The sequence below is a fragment of the Geotrypetes seraphini genome, chromosome 2, assembly GCF_902459505.1.
Source record: "Geotrypetes seraphini chromosome 2, aGeoSer1.1, whole genome shotgun sequence".
In the NCBI taxonomy this organism is placed as follows: domain Eukaryota; kingdom Metazoa; phylum Chordata; class Amphibia; order Gymnophiona; family Dermophiidae; genus Geotrypetes; species Geotrypetes seraphini.
The window spans coordinates 53,220,228-53,239,495 of NC_047085.1; the positions used below are offsets into that span (position 1 = coordinate 53,220,228).

At 41.3% G+C, this 19,268-nt stretch overlaps 1 protein-coding gene across 1 annotated transcript in view; it reads left to right on the forward strand.

Annotated features, from left to right (window-relative positions):
• The window catches only part of CSMD3 (CUB and Sushi multiple domains 3), a 1,852,015-nt gene that overhangs the window by 409,910 nt on the left and 1,422,837 nt on the right, over positions 1–19,268 (forward strand). The window contains exon 5 of the mRNA XM_033933128.1: positions 12,865–13,072. Within this exon, the coding sequence (XP_033789019.1) occupies positions 12,865–13,072 (208 nt within the window). The remainder of the gene's footprint in view (positions 1–12,864; positions 13,073–19,268) is intronic.

Here is a 19,268-nt window from a genome sequence, read left to right on the forward strand (position 1 = left end):
TACTTCACTCTGAAGAGAATGGCACAATAAAATAGGGAAGGGATTAGGGAACACAGCAAATTGCTATTGCTGGATAGGTAAGAAATTAGATTCTTACAATAAATTGTTTAAAATAAGTAGCAGAAACAATAGATTTTCTTTAATAATGTTTCTTATATTTTTTAAATAACCCTAACTGGATCCAGTTTACAAAACTAGGATAAATATAATGCTGAATATTATCACAGATAAAATATTTCAGGTTTTTCTTTCCTTTTAAAATTGATATAGTTGAAAACAATTGAAAATTTCTAATTAAAAAGAATTGTTAAAACATTTTGAAGATAGCTCCATCTCACATGCAGATATGAAAAACCAAGGAAGTGTCTATAATCTCAGGTATATAAGTTATTTTAAATGTCCCAAAATTATATGTGGGCATACCAATTAAAAACTTATTTCTTTAATTTTCCTTCACGTTAGCCAGTTTTCCAGACTCTGCCAGATTTAAACTGGAGCATTTCTGGTACTTTTTTGTCTCTCCCCCTTCCAACCCCTCCCCCCAGGTGCCCGTCTCTTTTTATTGAGCATGGGTAATTGGACGCCAGCGCACTATTTAAGCTGCAGCAGCCAAGTAAGCTGCTAGCTTTCACTAATGGTGTGTAAAATAGCAAAAAATATATGAAAAATGACCCATGACACAAGTTTTATCAAAATAATTAATTATTGTCTTTATTTTTCCATCATGGAATTTCAAAAGATTGGTTGCGTCATCGGAAGCTCTGTACAGTGCCAAAATGCTAGCTTTCTGACAAAGAGCTCAACCCGATACTTTGAAGCTCCCCAATATATACCTTCAGTCCAGTTTGATATCATTGGCTGTCAGCCAATCCACTAACAAAGGCTGTCCTAAAATTTGAACAAAGACTTCTCTTTAACATGGAATAAAAGTTCCAGAAATCATATTTTTTGTTTACATTCATTTATGAATATACATAAACATTTTATAACTTAACCAATGAAACGTTGAATCTAAAACTGTTTATTTGTGTCGAGAAAACCTACATTAAAAAGTGCTGAGAAGTTATTGGCTCTATCAGCATCAGAGAAAGGAGGGGCTGTTTCCCCTTCTTCCTGAAACCTGACAGCTTCATGTTACACTAACACACAGATTCAGAAGCCTTCCTATGCTGGAAACTGGTACAGCAGTTTCTGACTCTAATTATTTCCAGATGTTGTGCTCAGGTTTCATATATAAAATATTGGAAATTAAGTACATTCTTTCACATATCTTTCATATATCCATTCATTCGTTCTTTCGGGGCTCCTTCCATACATAACAGATCTACATATCCAACACACTTAATACATGTTATGCTCCATTTTGAAAGATGGAGTCTAATATGTTCTTCCTAACCAGCCTAAGGCACATCTGGTATCAATTAGAACCACAAGGTTAAAAGCGGGGAGCTAAACAAAGAACCAGAGAACAAAATGGAGTCACTACCTCAAGATGGAGTTCATGTATATCCTGATTTCCTCTATGATCTAGCTTAATAGCAAAGTACATAAAAATAATATTATTATGCTTTTCCTTAATATTAATCTGTAGTGTGTTTTTCTGGCCTTGGCTACATCCATATTCAGATTTTTATTCACCAACTTTTCGTGCACTTCTATTAGGCGTGGCCTTAACTAACACATATGCTTGTATCTAACTAGAGTTACTCAGAATCATATGAAAAGCAGACGCTTTTGTAGAAAAACTCCACAAAATACTCCACAAACACATATTGTTCATTATCCATTCTTTAGTGCCCCCTAGAGTGCCACTTCACCTTCCAACCTCCTTTCCTGCTGTTTGTCTCTTCCCTCCCATCCAGTACTATCCTACTCTACTATATGTTCTTTTCTCTAGCACTTTCTCCTTTCCATACAGATTCTCCAGTCCTCCCTCCTTCCCTTCCATCATGCTGTTTCTCCAGCCTTCCTCCCTCCCTCCTTTCCTTCATGCTATTTTCCCAGCCCCTCTCCCTTCCCCTCCCCTCCCCTTCATGCTGTTTTTCAGCCCCTCTCCATCTCTCACAATATGTTGTGTCTCCAGTCCTCCTCCCTACCTCCCTTTCTTCAAGCTGTTTTTCCAACCCCTCTCACTCCCCGCCTGCCTTCATGCTGTTTATGTAGCCCCCCTCCATGATGTTTTTCCAGCCTCCTCCCTTCTCTGATGCTCTCTAGCTCCTGACTCCCCCACCTACCTCTTTCCCGGGCCAAATGCTGTAATTGAATCTTTGGGCAGCTGTCAGTACCAACAAGGAAAGCCTTATGCTGCTAGCCTGCCCTGGAAGCTGCCTCTCTGCAGCAATTTCCTGTTCCCATGTAGGCGGGACTTACAGAGAGGCAGCTTCTGGGGCAGGCTGGAGGCAGGGGCTCACCTCGTTGCTACTGCCATCTGACCAAAGATTCAAGTGCAGTAGCCAGCCCAGGGAAGAGGTAGGTGGGGGAGTCGGGAGAGCCAGCTAAACCTGGACAGATTCCCCCTTTTGTAAAAAAAAACTGTCCGGGCACCTGAACAATTCTTGAAAAAAAGAACATGTTTGGTTTTTCCCCAGACGTCTGGTAACTCTTAAGTAAGGTAAATAACAAACCCTGAGTTAAAGAACCAGCTGCTTCTGACCCAGTGTCCATTACCATTTACTGCAGCTTGGAGTTCCCTGGGATATATTACACTTCTACACACTCCTGCATTTGTCACAATAGAAACAAATCCAGACTTCAACCTCACTAATCCCGATCTGCGACCAAACCCAAATTACAGTAAAAACCACTATTGCTCATTATCTCTCACTGCTGCATCCTCAATCATGCTCCTCCTTAACTCACATCCCTCTAATTTACTTCCTCCCCCTACCCAAATTCTACTCACTATAAATAAGTAGACCCCATGTTTGCCATGTCATGAGCCCCTTGCCTTTCTCACTTTTACATTGGGGCCTGTTATCATTACTGTTTCACCATGTCTGTGCTGTTACAGTAACCTGATCTCTACAACTCAGATGTTCTCAGTTGTTTGTAAAGTACATTAAACCCCCTTTTAGTCTTGTGTTCATTACAGGCCATAGCCAATACACAGGAAAACATTCAAACAGTTCTTTTAAATATAACCCACTTTATGAGAGGCAATTGGTAGTTTGATCCTTGGATGTAAAAGGCATATTTTTCTAACAAAGCTTAGTATCACTTAAACTGCAGCATTCCTTGAAGGGTGAAACAATTGTTTTACTGTAGCTTTCAAGCAGAATAAAAATGTAAGTTGACCTCTTGCTACAGATCTCCTCAGGCATAACATTATTTAGTCAGTTCTTTATCTTCTTGTCCCTCTCTACGTGAATCGGATGCCATTTCCAATTATAAATGTCTGAGCCAAATTAGAAAGGGATAAAATGATAATGTCAAAGAAGAGAGCGATATGCTGTGGCACCATTAAAGACGGTAACAATTCTTTTATTTTTAATAGAAATACCAATTGATAACTGGGAGGAGAGGGGGGTGGTTCAAATATTTTTAAAGAAAAAGGAGCTTTGTTTAACTCTTAGGGGAAAGTTCTCAAACAGCTTTGGTAGCTGCAAACTGCACAGATGATTTTAATGGGCATACATTAGACAAGTTATCAAAGTGAAACCAGCCATTTATTTCCCTTTAAAAATTAGCATGTGTAAAATGAGAAGCACTGTGCACTTTGTATCTGCTTTCTCCAAAGACAAGCAGGCATAATATTCTCACATATGGAGTAACATCATCCACAGAACCCAGTACAGATACAGTATAATCTCGTTATAACGAACTTCAAGGGACCTGGAATAACAGTCTGTTATATCCAGAGTCCATTATATCCAGAGTTGCATTTTTTTAAAAAAACTTTATTTAGGTCAACTTGAAACAAAACTCAGCAAAACATTGGTATGGCACAAAAGGATTGCAAAACCAGAACACTAAAAGATGTTCTAAAGCATTATGTCATACTGTACTGGAAAGAAAAATAATCTGTCATTTTCTTCTGGGCTGCATTTTGATATTGGATCACCGGCACCTGCATGTGGAGCCTGCATGTCCGTTATAGCCGAACAAAACTACAGCTAAAAGCGGCTCTGGGGACCAAATTGTTTGTCCGTTATATGCAAGTCTGTTATATGCAAATCCACTATATGCAGTGATTTTCTGTATGTTCATAAAGGCGCAAGGCCGGGACCAGCAGACCTCGTCCGCTATAAATGATATTCTGTTATAAGCGAGTCCGTTATAATGAGATTATACTATTCTGCCAAATACTTCCACTTTAAATCTTTAGGTTGAGGCTATACTGTGTACATGCTGGTGCCTTCCCGCCCAATATCAGTTCTCCTCAGCACCACAAACTTAGAAATATTTTTGTGCCTTCTTGTTTTTATTTTATTGTAGTTTTACCTACAATTCTTCATTTTTCCCATTTTTTAAATTCATTTCCTTGAATTTGGTAATATTTTATTCATTTTCTGTTTTGTTTTTTGGGCCTACAGGCCACTTTGAGATATTTTTCACCTCAGGGAGCATCAACCGTTTTCGGCATACTTTTCACTTGAGTTCCCCAAGCTATCAAGCCTTTTGATTTCACTGCAGTTGGTTTTTCCTCCATGTCAAAGAGGGTACAGAGAAGCTTTAAAAAATGTACTTGATGTAACTGGATCATTTTAGTCTCTGATCCCTATAAACTGGTGTGTTCAGTGTCTAAGTCCTGACCTCTATCTGTGTATGCAAAAGATGACACTGTGGGCCCGATTCTGGAAACAGCGTCTGCCGTGGTAGGCAACTGCAAAACAGGTGCCTACTGCTTGTCAATCACCGGTAGGCACCGTGCCCAGGATCACATCTATTTTTTATACAGATACCTTAAATATAGGCCAGAATTTTAAAGGCCTACATTTAAGGTGTTGACTTGCACTTCCGGCATAAGCCATTCCTACACCAGCCTTAGGCATCTATTTTCACCAACGTTGAACTCTTATCACAACAGATCAGTGGGTGCTTTGAGCTCAGGATAGGCTCAGGAGTAATATAAGGAAATACTTTTTTACAGAAAGGGTGGAAGATGCATGGAACAGTCTCCCGGTAGAGGTGGTGGAGACAGAGACTGTGTTTTATTTCAGTAAATCCTGGGATAGGCACATGAGATCTCTTAGAGAGAAGAAGAGATAGTGGTTACTGTGGATGGGCAGACTGGATGGGCCATTTGGCCTTTATCTGCCATCATGTTTCTATGTTTCTATTCCAACCCCAGTTCATTAGCACTAACAGTGTGGTTTCTTTCACCGAACAGGTAAATGTGTTCTGCTTCTTGGCTGCAGTATCCACTTTTATTGAAGCTTCTAGGAAACATTCCACTCAGCAGTGTTATCACTTCAAGTGGACACACTTCTCTTCCTAGTGTGCATTATACTGTATTCTCTGGAACCCGTCTCATGTCCACTTCCATCCATCCTCAGCTATCTTCTCTTCCTCTCTAATTCAGATTTAGAAACAAATTTGATTAGAGTTCATCTTCAGTGCTATCAATGCATTTCATTCCTACCTGTAAAACAAACTTTTTTCTGTACAGCCTTAGTAGCCCATTATCATGAAACTATCTACCTTTGGCTTGGGATCTTAATGTGGTTCTCTCTGTTCTTATGTAATCTCCCTTTGAGCTGTTTATATCTTGTTCTCTTAAACAACTCACTTGGAAAGTTCTTTTCCTCATAGCCCTCATGTCTGCATGCTGTGTGAGTGAACTCTAAGCCATTTATTTAAAAATTTCTATTCTGCTTAACAACCTAAGCAAATTACAATTTGCATACAAAGTAAAAGGACAGAACCATAGATTTATTAACAATGTGACACGGACAAGAGGACCATGGACTGAAGCTAAGGAGGGACAAGTCCAGGACAAATATCAGGAAGTTCTGCTTCACACAACGAGTGGTGGACACCTGGAATGCTCTCCCAGAGGAGGTTATTGCAGAATCCACCGTTCTAGGATTTAAAAGCAAACTAGATGCACATCTCCTTACGAGAAGCATAGAGGGATATGGGTGACTAAAATTACGCCAGGTGTACACCTGGCTGGGCCTCCGCATGTGCGGATCGCTGGACTTGATGGACCGAAGGTCTGATCTGGAGATGGCAGTTAAACCCACCCCAAAAAAAACCCAAAACAAAACAGATTGATCATTCATATAATTTCAACATCAAAAAGGCTACCAGTTTTGAAAAAAGCCTTAACAAAAAATTGACTTTTCAAAGTTTTTAAAAACTCTTCAGATGTTGACATAATCTCAGTGACCCATTCAAATCATTCCATAATTACAATCCTGCTATTGAAATTGCAGTCCTCCATATATATTTTTTTATAACACACCTCACACCCATGCTCAAGGCTCAGCCTTATGGCACATTCAGATCTGAAAGAACGAGATGGTAGATATTTTCTAATGATTTGCATCAGGTACCAAGGTACCTTTCCATATATTACTTGATGTAAAATCAAGATTTTTATAGTCAGTGTGAAATGTTACTTGTAGCCAGTGTAATTGTTTCAACACTGGGGATATAGGTTGATAACAAGGTTTCCCAGTGATCATTCTTGCAGCCTTATTCTGCATTATCTGTAATGCCTGCGTTTTAGATTTTGTCAATCCCAACATCAAGGCATTACAGAAATCCAGCTTCATGATAACAAGACTGTATCACTGTTCAGAAATCTGTTACAGACAACATCGGAAGTATCCTGGAAAGTATACGCATCTGCATAAAGGCTCCTTTTTAACACATGCAATATGTGCTCCTGCATTGTAAGTTTACTATTCAAATAGACTCCCAATAATCTCATACTTGAGAAGACAGACATCTTTACTCCCTGCACTTCTGCCTCCTTCAGTTATAATAGTTGTTTATCATTTCTAACAAACAACACTTCAGTTTTAGATAAATTCAACATCAGTCGGTTTACTTTCATCCAATTACCTTTGTATTGTATCAGATCCTCACTATGCAAGGTTCTATCAAAAGAGGGTAGTCCTTCAAACACATTCAAAATTCCCATCTAAAGTAGTCTCAGAATTCCACCTCAACCAATCTATCATTTTGCCTGTTTTCTTTCCAACAGTAGAATAAATATCATAAAATCCCTTAGGTTATAAATTCAAGAGATTGATAGCAGACACAACTCTGTGCAATAAATAACACAAAATCTATACAGTATGTATATGTACCCTCAGTGTTCCAGGATTGAAACGTTAATAGCGGACTATATCTCACAGGCATACATACGTGCATCAAATTAATATTTTGACCTCATAAGGTGAAATTTACCAACATGTGTATTAACTAATAAAGTTAGAATGCAATCAACTAGTCTGAATGTTCTCAAAACCAGCGTGTTTTCTCAGTACTTAAGTCAGTGAAAGTTTCCAGCGTTCTCCAGATGGCCACTCTACAATTCCAACCATGGCAGAAAATTAAGCCACATTGTTTGGCACAACTGTGCCCAGTTTCAGGTTGTATACCCTTCATTAGGAGCTCTTTTTGTGACGAAATTAAATGCTGTTCAGAGAACACTTTGAATAGTAAGCATGCTCTGTCATACTACCTGGATTGCACTAAACTACATAGACCAGAGGTGGGCAACTCCAGTCCTCGAGGACCGTAATTCAGTCGGGTTTTCAGGATTTCTCCAATGAATATGCATGAGATCTATTTGCATGCACTACTTTCAATGCATATTCATTGAGGAAATCCTGAAAACCCAACTGGATTCTGGCCCTCGAGTTGCCCACCCCTGACATAGACAATTCTCCCTGTTCTTTGTTGCCTCTGATTATAATCAGCTAGGAGTTTCTGTTGCCAACAGAACCATCTCCACTTGGCTAGTGGACTGTATCTCCTTCTTATATACTCATGCTGGGTTGATGTTGCAAGGTCATGTAATGGCCCATAATGTATGGGCTATGACAGCTTCAGTAGTTCATTTTCACTCTGCAGATTTCTTCAATATATGCAAAGAGGCTATTGGTCCTCAATCCATTTGTTTACTTCTCACTACTGTTTAGAACACAACTCCAGAAGAGTCGTTCAGTTTGGGCAATCAGCTCTGCAGAATCTATTCTCTACTTAAAACCAACTTTCCCTCCAACCCTGTAGTGTTAAACCTCTTCCAGAGACATTATTTGGTGGCATGGGATTCCTACATGCAAGAAAACTATGCCTGCTTCATCTTAGAGAAAGCTAAGATACTTACCTGTAGCAGATATTTTCTGAGGACAACAGACATATATTCTCACAACCCACCCTCTTCCCCTAGTTGGTTTCTTAACTTTGTTACTGAACTGATGATCCTATGAATTGACGTGGTTTCCATGCACAGTATGGATACTGCCTAAAGATTTAAAGTGACAGTGTACTTGGCAGCGTCCTTACCGGGTTCCTTGGCTGACGTCACCCCATATGTAAAAATATATGCCCACTGTCCTTGGAAAATACCAGCTACATGTAAGTATCTTTGCTTTTGTTCAGAGGGGTGGATAGGGTTGCAATAAGCAGGACTGATACAAGGGTGCTCTAGGTGACCCTTCAGTCATATATCCTCCACAGGTTTTCAGTCCCTAGCCTATGGGCTCTCCCTACAAGATTTTCATAATTAAATTCAACATTGATGACTACTCTACAACAGTTCTATAAACTTGCTAATTGGATATCATGGAGACAGAGTAGTGGGGCACCTTACAAGGCACTGCTGTGAACTTCACAAAAAGGGTACCACATAAACATCTCACCACAACTCTCCTAAAGGTCATGGTGAGCCCCTCCAAAACCTACTAGACCCACATGTTTACCACCCTAATAACCTTTATGGCTGCAGGTGGCACCTATATGGCAGTACAATAGGGTTTTGGGGGGTGCACATGTTTCACCATGAATGCAATGGTTAGAGTGGCTGGGTCCTCCTCTCTATGGTTCACTAGCCCACCTCCCAGGCTACTTAAGCCACCTCTGTGCAGCTCTACTAGACTTTTCTATGCCAGGTGCTGATGTTCTGGAGGCAAGTATGTACGTTTTTATTCTGATTTTTATAGTATTGTGGGGGGGGGGTCGGGGGTCAGTGATCACTGTGAGAGTGTGGGGGCATCTGTACTTTTAGTCTGCAGTGGTTATCTGGTCATTTTGGATACCTTCTGGGCATTTAGACCTGTTTTTAGATTGCCTAAGTCACTACGTACAAGTTTCGCCTAGGCAGTCTCGTTAAACTTTTGGTTATACTTGCAGTACGACTAAGTCTAGGTCAGCCCATGTCCCATCCAAATCCCGCCCTTACCACTCCTCCTAAAACACCCCTTTTTACTCTGGGCATACAGTGGCAGGGAAAAGGCCTAAGCTGCTTTTAGATACGTCTAAAACCCGTTTCGATTATCGGCACTTGGACGACCTGTCTTTTGATTGTCCAAGTGCCGATTTAGGTGGGATTTTAGACGTATTTCCGTTTCGATTATGAGCCCCTTAGGCCCTGATTCTCCAAAGTGCATCCCGATTTTAGGCGTCCTACAGCTGTCTAATCAGCCAATTGGGATGCACGTTTTAAAAAAAAATGCTCCTCAGGCAAGCCTGAAGGCACCTCCGGGAGCCTAGGGAGACCCGCAAGATGCCTAAGCTCGTCTAAGGGCCTTAGGCGGGCCTTAGGCTGAACCTAGGCGGCCCTACGCGTCTCCCTAGTAGAGGAGAAGCTTAAAATGTAGGCCAGCAAAATGCTGGCCTACATTGTAAGTAGACACGGCCGCTATACTTATCGCGGCAAGGGTTCTCTCTGCCACTATAAGTATAGCGGGCCACGGCCCCCTGACCAGGAGGGTGCCCAAATCCTCTGCCCGAAGACGCACCCCCCCCGACACTAACGACCGCCCCCCCGACATTACCGATCCCCCCACCCCGACAATATCGATAGCTGGCAGGAGGGTGCCCAATCCCTCCTGCCTGAAGACGCACCCCCCCGGCGCTAACCCCCCCCAAAACCTCCACTCCACCAAACCTGTTCTTAGATGGGTCTTGCACGTCTTGAGCCGGCAGGCACGCCTCATCGAAATGAAGCGGGCCCGCCCCTTCCCGGCCCATCCCGCCGAAACCTAAGGCCTGATTGGCCCAGGCTCTGATTGGCCAATCAGACCTTAGACTTAGTGGAGATGGGCGGACCCGCTATGCCTAAGGCCTGATTGGTCCAGGCTTCTAGAGCCTGGGCCAATCAGGCCTTAGGCTTCGGCGGGATGGGCCGGGAAGGGGCGGGCCCCCTTCATTTCGATGAGGCGTGCCTGCCGGCTCAAGACATGCAAGACCCATCTAAGAATAGGTTTGGTGGAGTGGAGGTTTGGGGGGGGTTAGCGCCGGGGGGGGGTGCGTCTTTGGGCAGGAGGGATTGGGCACCCTCCTGCCAGCTATCAATATTGTCGGGGGGGGATCGGTAATGTTGGGGGGGCGGTCGTTAGTGTCGGGGGGTGGGGGGGATGCGTCTTCGGGCAGAGGGTTTGGGCACCCTCCTGGTCAGGGGGCCGCGGCCCGCTACACTTATAGCGGCAGAGAGATCCCTTGCCGCGATAAGTGTAGCGGGCCGTGTCTAATCTAACCCGTTTCTCTAACCCGCGTCTGTAACATGGACGCCGGTTACAGAATCGGGGTTTAGTTTAGGCCGATTCTGAATAGGACGCCTCTCCCGGGCGTCCTATTCAGAATCAGGGCCTAGGTGTCTTGCGGGCCTCGCCTTAAATATAGGCGGCCTGCCTGGGGAGCATTTTTTTTTTTTAAACGTGCATCCCGATTGGCTGATTAGACAGCTGTAGGACGCCTACAGCTGCCTAAAATCGGGACGCACTTTTAGAGAATCAGGCCCTTAGTGTTTAAGTTTATGGCATCAAATTCTCAGCATCATTTATTGTTTTCCCTTCTGGGTGCATAAGTGTTGGTGCCTAGGTTATAGAATTGTCATGTCACACCTAACTTCTGGGCACTGTATTTATGCTTCCTGAAAGCAGGTGTAAATGCTGATACTTAGGAGAACATCAGTCAGATTTTATAAATCTGCATGAAACTTTTGGGAATGTCCAAGACGTACTCCCTTTTCAAATACACACGGTTGAAGTTATGCACCAAGCTTTGCAATGTAGCGTGCAGCATGATGCTTTCAATTACCAGCACCTGGATCGGCTAGGCACACTGATCTAGGCACCTAACTTCTGGTGCTGTTTATAGAATCTAGGCCTAAGTGCTCATGCAGTAATTTAGAAAAATAGCTGTGTGCTTATGGCAATATTAGTGCATGGACATTAATGCAAAAAAAAAAAAAAAAGTTATACGAGCTATGGTAAAAATGACCTTAGCATGTGGAAAAGATCTGCTGAAGGGTGCACTAAGGCTACTTTTACCTCAGCTTAGTAAATGGGCCACCAAAAAAGATAGATGTCCAAAAGACACAGAAACCAGCACTTGAACATCTTACTAGTTAAAACGTCCAAGTGGGCATTCTCAAAACAGACTTTTTAGACATCTTTCTGGTTGTTTTGACTCCAGAGCATCTAAATCTTAAGGGGGGGGGGGGTATGTTAGAGGCATGTTTTGTGTGGGCTTAGGACTTGGACATCCTGCAGGGATAATCAAACTTTTAACAAAACAACCCGGGCACCATTTGGGGATAGACCTGTTTTAAAGTCAAATAAGGATCAAGAAGGTGCCCAAACTGACTAGATGACCACTGGAGGGATTAAGACATGACCCCTCCCCCTTAGACTCTCAGTGGCCACTCACCCCCCTCCCACCAACCAAAGATATGATCCCCCCATACTTTTCAGCATGTATGATGCATTCACATGACTCACATACATCTGTAAAGTAGAGCAAAGGGGCACTGTAAGAGTTACTGCAGTGAATGTCACATTAAAAGTCCCAGGTACAGCTATCAGTATAATTTGTTTATATTGTATGGTGAGCCCTCCAAAACCTACTGTACCTACATAAAGATGACACCTGCAGGCATATAGGCTATTGTTATGGTGTTTAGATGGGTAAGTTTTGGATGGATTTTAGAGGACACACCATACAAAATAAGTAGGTTATAGTGACATGTGTACTTTGGACTTTTTATATGACATTCACTACAGTACCTCTTAAGAGTTCCCCTTTGCTGTGCTCAGCTGTCTGTGAACAGTTTGCTAAGAATAATGGCTACTTCGATGTTTAAAAAGTTTGCTTTTGTGTGTTTTTCTTGTGGACATCTTTATATTTGAGAATGGCCAAAAAAGATAGAGGTACTAAGGGCCAAAATATCTTGTCTTAAAGTTTTGAAAATGAATATTTTTTCTACTGTATTTCTGGCTGTCTTTCCCAAAACATCCAAATTCATATTTAGGCATCCTAATGAAAATGCCCCTCCACGTGGCTAAATTGTGTTCATCTAGCAAGTAATGAACACAAAATCTATCTGTTCAGCAAATTAAGATTTTCAACCCTGTAGATCTGTTTGGTTAAATCCCCAAGTTCCTTGTCAAATCTGTTGAATATTGCCCACTAAGTTGCAAAAGTTCATTCTTTAGTCACTGGCCAAGAGAAGTGATTTCAATAGCCTTGGAAACTGTATCTTTAAAACGTTGTTAATAGAGAATTTTTTGTTAGCTATTTCATTGGTTTTCCTCTAAGTAATAAAACATTTTCAGTTGTATTTAATTCCAAATTTCAGCATGTTTTTGCTGCTATTATTATTAACCATCTCAATTGATGTGAAATAACTATCTGATCAATTTATTCAGCCCTATCTTAATTGTATAATCTTTTGTTTTGTAACAGCTGAAGATGCTTGTGGAGGAACAATGAGAGGATCCAGTGGCATAATTTCCAGTCCCAGCTTTCCTAACGACTACCATAACAATGCCGATTGTACTTGGACCATTGTAATGGAACCTGGTGACACTATTTCACTCATATTCACAGATTTTCAGACTGAAGAGAAATATGATTATTTAGAAATAGAAGGGTCAGAGCCACCAACAATATGGTGAGTAATATTTTTTTGATTTGAGTAAGTTTTTAATTATTTTATTTATATAAACATTTGTATTTTGCCTATATGTTACTGAAAACAGCTGAAGCAGTTCACAAATGAAATCACCATTCAGAACTTTCCCCTTCCCATCCTCCTCAATAAACATTTAGGGGGAAATTCTATAACCAGCACCTAAATTTAGGTGTTCATAGGCGCCCTGCCGATGCCTAAGTAATTGAAAAATGCAGTCAGAAATGTCAGTGTTGAAGCACATACTGACGCCTAAATAAAAGGTGGCTGAAATGGTCACTGGAATCATGACTAGGTAGCCGCTTTAGGCCGTAGAATTCCAAAGTAGGCATGGCCAACACCGGAAGTGGCATTAGGCGGGCTAAAGCGGCTACCCAGCCACAAATCACGCCATAGATAGGTAGCTTAAATTTAGGCCTGGAAAACCCTGGTCTATATTTCAGCCATCTATCTTTGCTGCTAGACCGTAGCAGCTAATCATGGCAGGGGAATTCCCCCCTCCCACATCAGCTGAGCAGCAGGGATTCCCCAAAGCCATGATTTTGTAACCGGCACCCAAGTTGGATTACCTGTCAATCATTCTAGGGCGTTGGTTTACAGAATTTCAGCTTTGGGAAGTTCCTTCCGCTCAGTTGATGGGGGAGGGGAGAATTTGCCCGGCTGCGATTGGCTGAGCGGCCATGGCAGGGAATCCCCACCACAAGTCGGGCCGGGCAGGAGGGATGCCAACTTGGGAGCCAGTTACAGAATTCAGTCCTTAATATAAACATTTTCCCAAATTCCTGATCTATTAACATAACCCAATGTTATTACATGCTCCCACCAACCCCAGTATATTCAATATTCTGCCAAAATAAGTAAAACCAAATTTTTAGTGCTCTACAAAAAGAGCAGTGATGGATCAGAAGGCACAATTCAGGAGGCGGATTTGTTTTTTTACCATAGCATGGACTTCTGTTGTGAATGATCTGGATCTTCATTGAGTGTAGTGCAAGATTTGTAATGATGAGATTTCCAGTATGCCCCCCCCCTTTTTTTTAGGGCATAGATTATGCTTGAGAGCATTCTACACTCTGTCCATAAAGCTAGAGTCAGCGGCATAGTGAGGGTGATCGGCACCTGGCGTGGTGGCACCCCTCCTCTGCCCTCTTCTCACCCCCCCCCCCGATGTGCGCTCACCCCTTCCCCGTACCTTTTTAACTTCGGTGCCAGCAGGCACCAACTTACTGCCCATGTCAGTTTTGGCACTCTCTCTGATGTCACTTACTGGAAGTGATGTCAGAGAGAGCGCCGAAGCCAACACAGACTGCAAGGTGGTGGCTGTTCACTCCAAAGTTAAAAAGGAACGGGGGAAGAGAAGGGGCGCACATACGGCAGGGAAGGAGTGGGAAGGGGGCGAGTTTCCAGTGCCCTGAGGAAAATGACGCCTGGGGCAGATCACCCCCCCTTTTCCCCCCTCCTTATTATGCCACTGGCTATAGGCATCATTATGAATAGTTCTAAATTAGTGGCATAGCCACAGGGGGGGCTCAGGACCCCCCTCCCATTCAGGCTCAGGGCCCCTCCAACATTATAGCAGCCAAATAGAATTGCACCAAATAGCATATTTTACTATTCGACTGAATAGGAACAATGAAAAATATTATTTAGAGAAATGCAAATACCAAATATGAATAAAGGGGATTGAACTTAAACAAAAATAATCAATGTGAAATTGGAGATCAACTGTTTATTTCAATAGGATATAGCACAGTAAAACTTTGAATTATTCATATTCTAATTTGAATCACTATTTGACTGAATACATAATATAGTGTTCCCCCCGCGAATTTGCATTCCGCGAATTGCGGGACTCACTAACTCGCGGTATTCTCCGACCACCTCTTCCTGTACTAAATTCAGGCTACACCAATCAGGAGCTGTGTGTCAAAGCAGCTCCTGATTGGTGTAGCCTGACTTTAGTAACAGGAAGAGGCAATCGGAGCAAACCGGAAGTGATTTTGCACCCGCAGGCACCCCAGCTGCCCTCTCCTGCCTCGGTGCACCAACTGCCCTGCCTTGAGCGATTTTGCACCTGCCGGCGTCCCAGCTGCCCTCCTGCCTTTTAACCATATTTGCGGTTTTTCAAATTTGTGAGGGTTCCTGAAAAGGAACCCCTGCAAATTTTGGGGGAGTATTGAAATGTATTTGGGGCACTATTCGGGGCCAAATCAAATATTCAGCACAGCCCTACAGCCAATACATGGCTGGCTGCGGTGCTCAACCCCTGTCAGCTAAAGAGTTTCCCTGCTGGAGCCCAGCCTATGCTATCTGAGCAGTAGGAAGTCGGCAGGGTGCTCTTGCTGCCAAGTGCTGGGCAAGTGCTGCCAAGTGCTGGGCACTTCCATTCATGCTTAGCTCATATATTTGAACTGAGCATAAGCAGAAGTGCTGGCATTGGAAGCTGGAGCAGCCTGCCGGCTTCCCCATTTCTCAGAGAGTAGTGTACTATAAGGGCTGGACTTCGGTGGATGGCAGAGATGTTTGCCCCCCTCCCCTCAACAAGTCTAACCCCAGCCCTCCCCTCCCCCCCCATGAACGTATGAATACACCCCTACTCTAAATTTCATTGTGTGTTTATGTTTTTTTAAAATAGTGATCAGGGTTTAATGTGGTAATATAAAGAAGCAGATCACATGGACAAATCCTTTCATAAATATTTATTAATAAACTACACTTAAAATAGACAGTAGCCTAACACAGCCATGTTTTGCCCCTTCCAGTAATAATAGTAGCAGCAGCAGCAGTATGCACTCCCTTGAATCTACCACTTAGGTGAAATTGCATTCATCAACTCAGAAGTTCTTATAACCTCTGACGCAGTCCCTGGAAGGAACAAAACAAGGCCTTGTTGGGCTACTGTCTATTTTATGTAGCTTATTAATATTTTTAAAGGACTTTTCCATCTGATCTGCTTCTTCTTTTTTACCATATTCGATCTTGCAATTCGGCTACCCTGTTGCTCTTAAGTGACTAAAGATATGTTTTAAAATGTTATAACTATTTAAGGGGCCATTTTACAAGCTGTGGCAAAAAAGTGGCCTTAGTCTCAAGATTTAGGCTCTACAAATAGAAAGGTACCAGAGGAAGTTTTCCTTTCGGTATACAGTAATATCTTCACTCGCTCTATGGAGGTTATTTCTTTCAAAGATGTATATGAAATTATAATAAAAATGGCCCAAAATTGGAAGGATGATTTAGCTCAGTTTAGTAAATTCTCAGGAAGTAAGTGACTATGCTAACTGACCATGATAATAGACTTACAGTTCAAAAAAGCCTTGAGAAAGTTACAAATGATTTTGTTGTACATCAGAATGCTGTAGCTTTGGCATCAGAAGATAGTTTGATGATGCATCTTCAGATTAAGAATATAGAAATGTCAATGGAGCATGCAATTTACGTTTACTTAATTTTGCTGTGACTCATTATTGAGCTTTTTACTGCAAATTAATGTTTGAACAATGTGATCATAAAAGTGCTTATCTACCTAGAGAAGTAAAGCAGATCAATCAGAAGAGAGAACTCGATGCTGTCTGTTCTCCAGATAGTTTAGATCTGTCAAGATTTTTTGGAGAATATAAAAAGAGAGTTACTCTATTGGCAGTACTTAGGGCTCCTTTTACTAAGGTGCGCTAGCGTTTTTAGCATGCGCTGCACATCAAGAACTAATGCCTAACTGTAATCAAAGCAGCTCCTGATTGGTAAGGCCTGACTTTAGTGCAGGAAGACGCGGTCGGAGCATACATGCGAGTGATTTCCTTCACTCGCGGCACTCCGGTTGCTCTTTCCTGCCTCTCTTCTGGTCGGCAGTCGCGGTCGGAAAATACCGCGAATGTCTGGGACCGCGAACCACCAACTGCGAATGACCGGGGCACTGTACATTAGTCTGAGGACAATTTATAAATCGTTGCTCGAATTTGAATTTGTCATTTTAGAAGAAATAAAAGTATGTCTTCTCTAGGCTTCAGTCATTTGCATAATTGCTGTTATTAATATGCTTTTGTTTGTTTTACTTTTTAAATGTGCTTATATTAAGGGTATCATAAATGTAGGATTTCTGAGTAAAAATTCTTCTTTTATTCTATTCAGCTAGAGGATAATTTTAAAAATCATTCCTTTGTATTAGAAAGCAAGCATGCAGAAAATTGTCTGATATGCATATAAAGTTCAATGCATACAGACTGTAAATATAACTTTATCCAGACTGAAAATAGTTAGTAAGGAACATAAGAACTGCCATACTGGAACAGACCAAAGGTTTATCAAGCCCAGTATCCTATTTCCAACAGTGGCCAACCCCAGGTCCCAAGTACCTAGCTAAATCCCAAGTAGTAAAACAGATTTTATGCTGCTTAACCTAGGAATAAACAGTGGATTAACCAAGCCATCTCAATAATGACCTATGGACTTCTATTTTTGGAAATTATCAAAGCCTTTTTTAAACCCTGCTAAGCTAACTGATTTCACCACATTCTCTGGCATTGAATTTCCATAAGTTTAATTACACATTGTATGAAGAAATTATTCTGTCCAGTTTATTTTAAATCTACTACTTAGTAGCTCCATTGTATGACTCCACTAGTCCTAGTATTTTTAGAAAGAGTAAACAAGGAATTTGCATTTATGTACTTTCTTTATAAAATATGCATATATGTGCACTTATTAAATCACCCCAGGAAATAAGTAAATGGAAAGGAAAACAGATGTGAATGGGCTATCATGTGGCTTTTACATGGGTTTTCCCCATGCTTTAAGGCCATTTTTACTACATCCATGAAATGGCCAATATTCTATTTTTCCCTATTTAATGGCCATGTACTATGTTTAACTCCTCATTCCCATAGCAAACACTACTGTGCAAATAAACATTTAGTTGGGAGATATCCAACCCAAGATCTCTTCTATTTTTTGTCTTGCCTTTTTTAATATTCTTTTTAAAAAAGGAGGAAAATTACCTCAGATGTCCAAGCCTTGCACCCTTACTTCTCAATGTTTGGGTTTGGCAAACTGGATTCATATCACATCATTGGTCTAAAATCCTTCTTGTTAGTTAGGGCTCCTTTTATCAAACTGCACTAGAGATTTTTAGCATGAGCCCCACACTAAAAGCCTCTAGCGCAGATTGATAAAAGGGTAGGGTTAATTCAGGGCCTACTTTATATACTGTTATAGCGCCTAAAATTGCACTTGGTGTAGTTCCTGGAAGGTACGTTGTAGCTTTTATGGAATTGTGCTAAGCACTAATGCATTGCCACATTTTTTAGGCACACCCATTTAGGTCAAGGAAACTAGGCCTTAATCGCTGCTTAACTTATGTGTGCAACTGAGTGTATTCTATAACAATCTGTCCGTGACCCACCACCTGACCATGCCCCTTTTTCAAATTTGCGGACTAGAACTCGGTTACATACTTTTTATTAGAATCTTGCTTTCCAAGTTGTGTGCATAACTTTTAATTTGTGGCAATTATCATCAATTATGAAGTTTTAATTGCCGATTAACAGCGCCAATTAGGCCAATTAAACAATTAAGTTGTGTGTGCAAATCATCTGTGTGCGCCAATTTGTGTGCCCAGCCTAAGGTCCCCCTTATACAGTATTTGGGAATCAGTATATATAAAAAAATTTCAAACATTTCAAATAATTCTTCAAAACTTGGAAGGCTTAAACAATATTCTGAAAGCTCTCTTATTCTAAAATAACCCAGCACATTTCAAAGGCTGCCATGTAGAAGTTTGCTAATGACAAACTAAAAGTTGTCCCCATAACAATGCCTGAAATCAGCACATAATACTCATCTTGAAATAAGGAGACATTTTTATTCATTACAACTGTTGCTAAGGAAACCAAAAATTCTGTTGCAACAAGATGAGGTTTGCTACACTGATTGCACACCATTTTTGACCACTTATATTATATCATCTTGTGTTATAGAAATATACAATGAACAAATGTACAAAATGTCCAGTGTTGCCATGAACTGTTTTCAAGCAAAATCTTTATAAAAGCTTGTAAAAGGAAAACAAATGTGTAGACTTGCTCTTCTGAAGTAGGCTGTGAAAACTGTAAGGCTGTTTCTAGCTATTGTGCATGTTATTTTTGATTCTTTAATTTGTAATTTTTCCAATTTGTATTTTGTA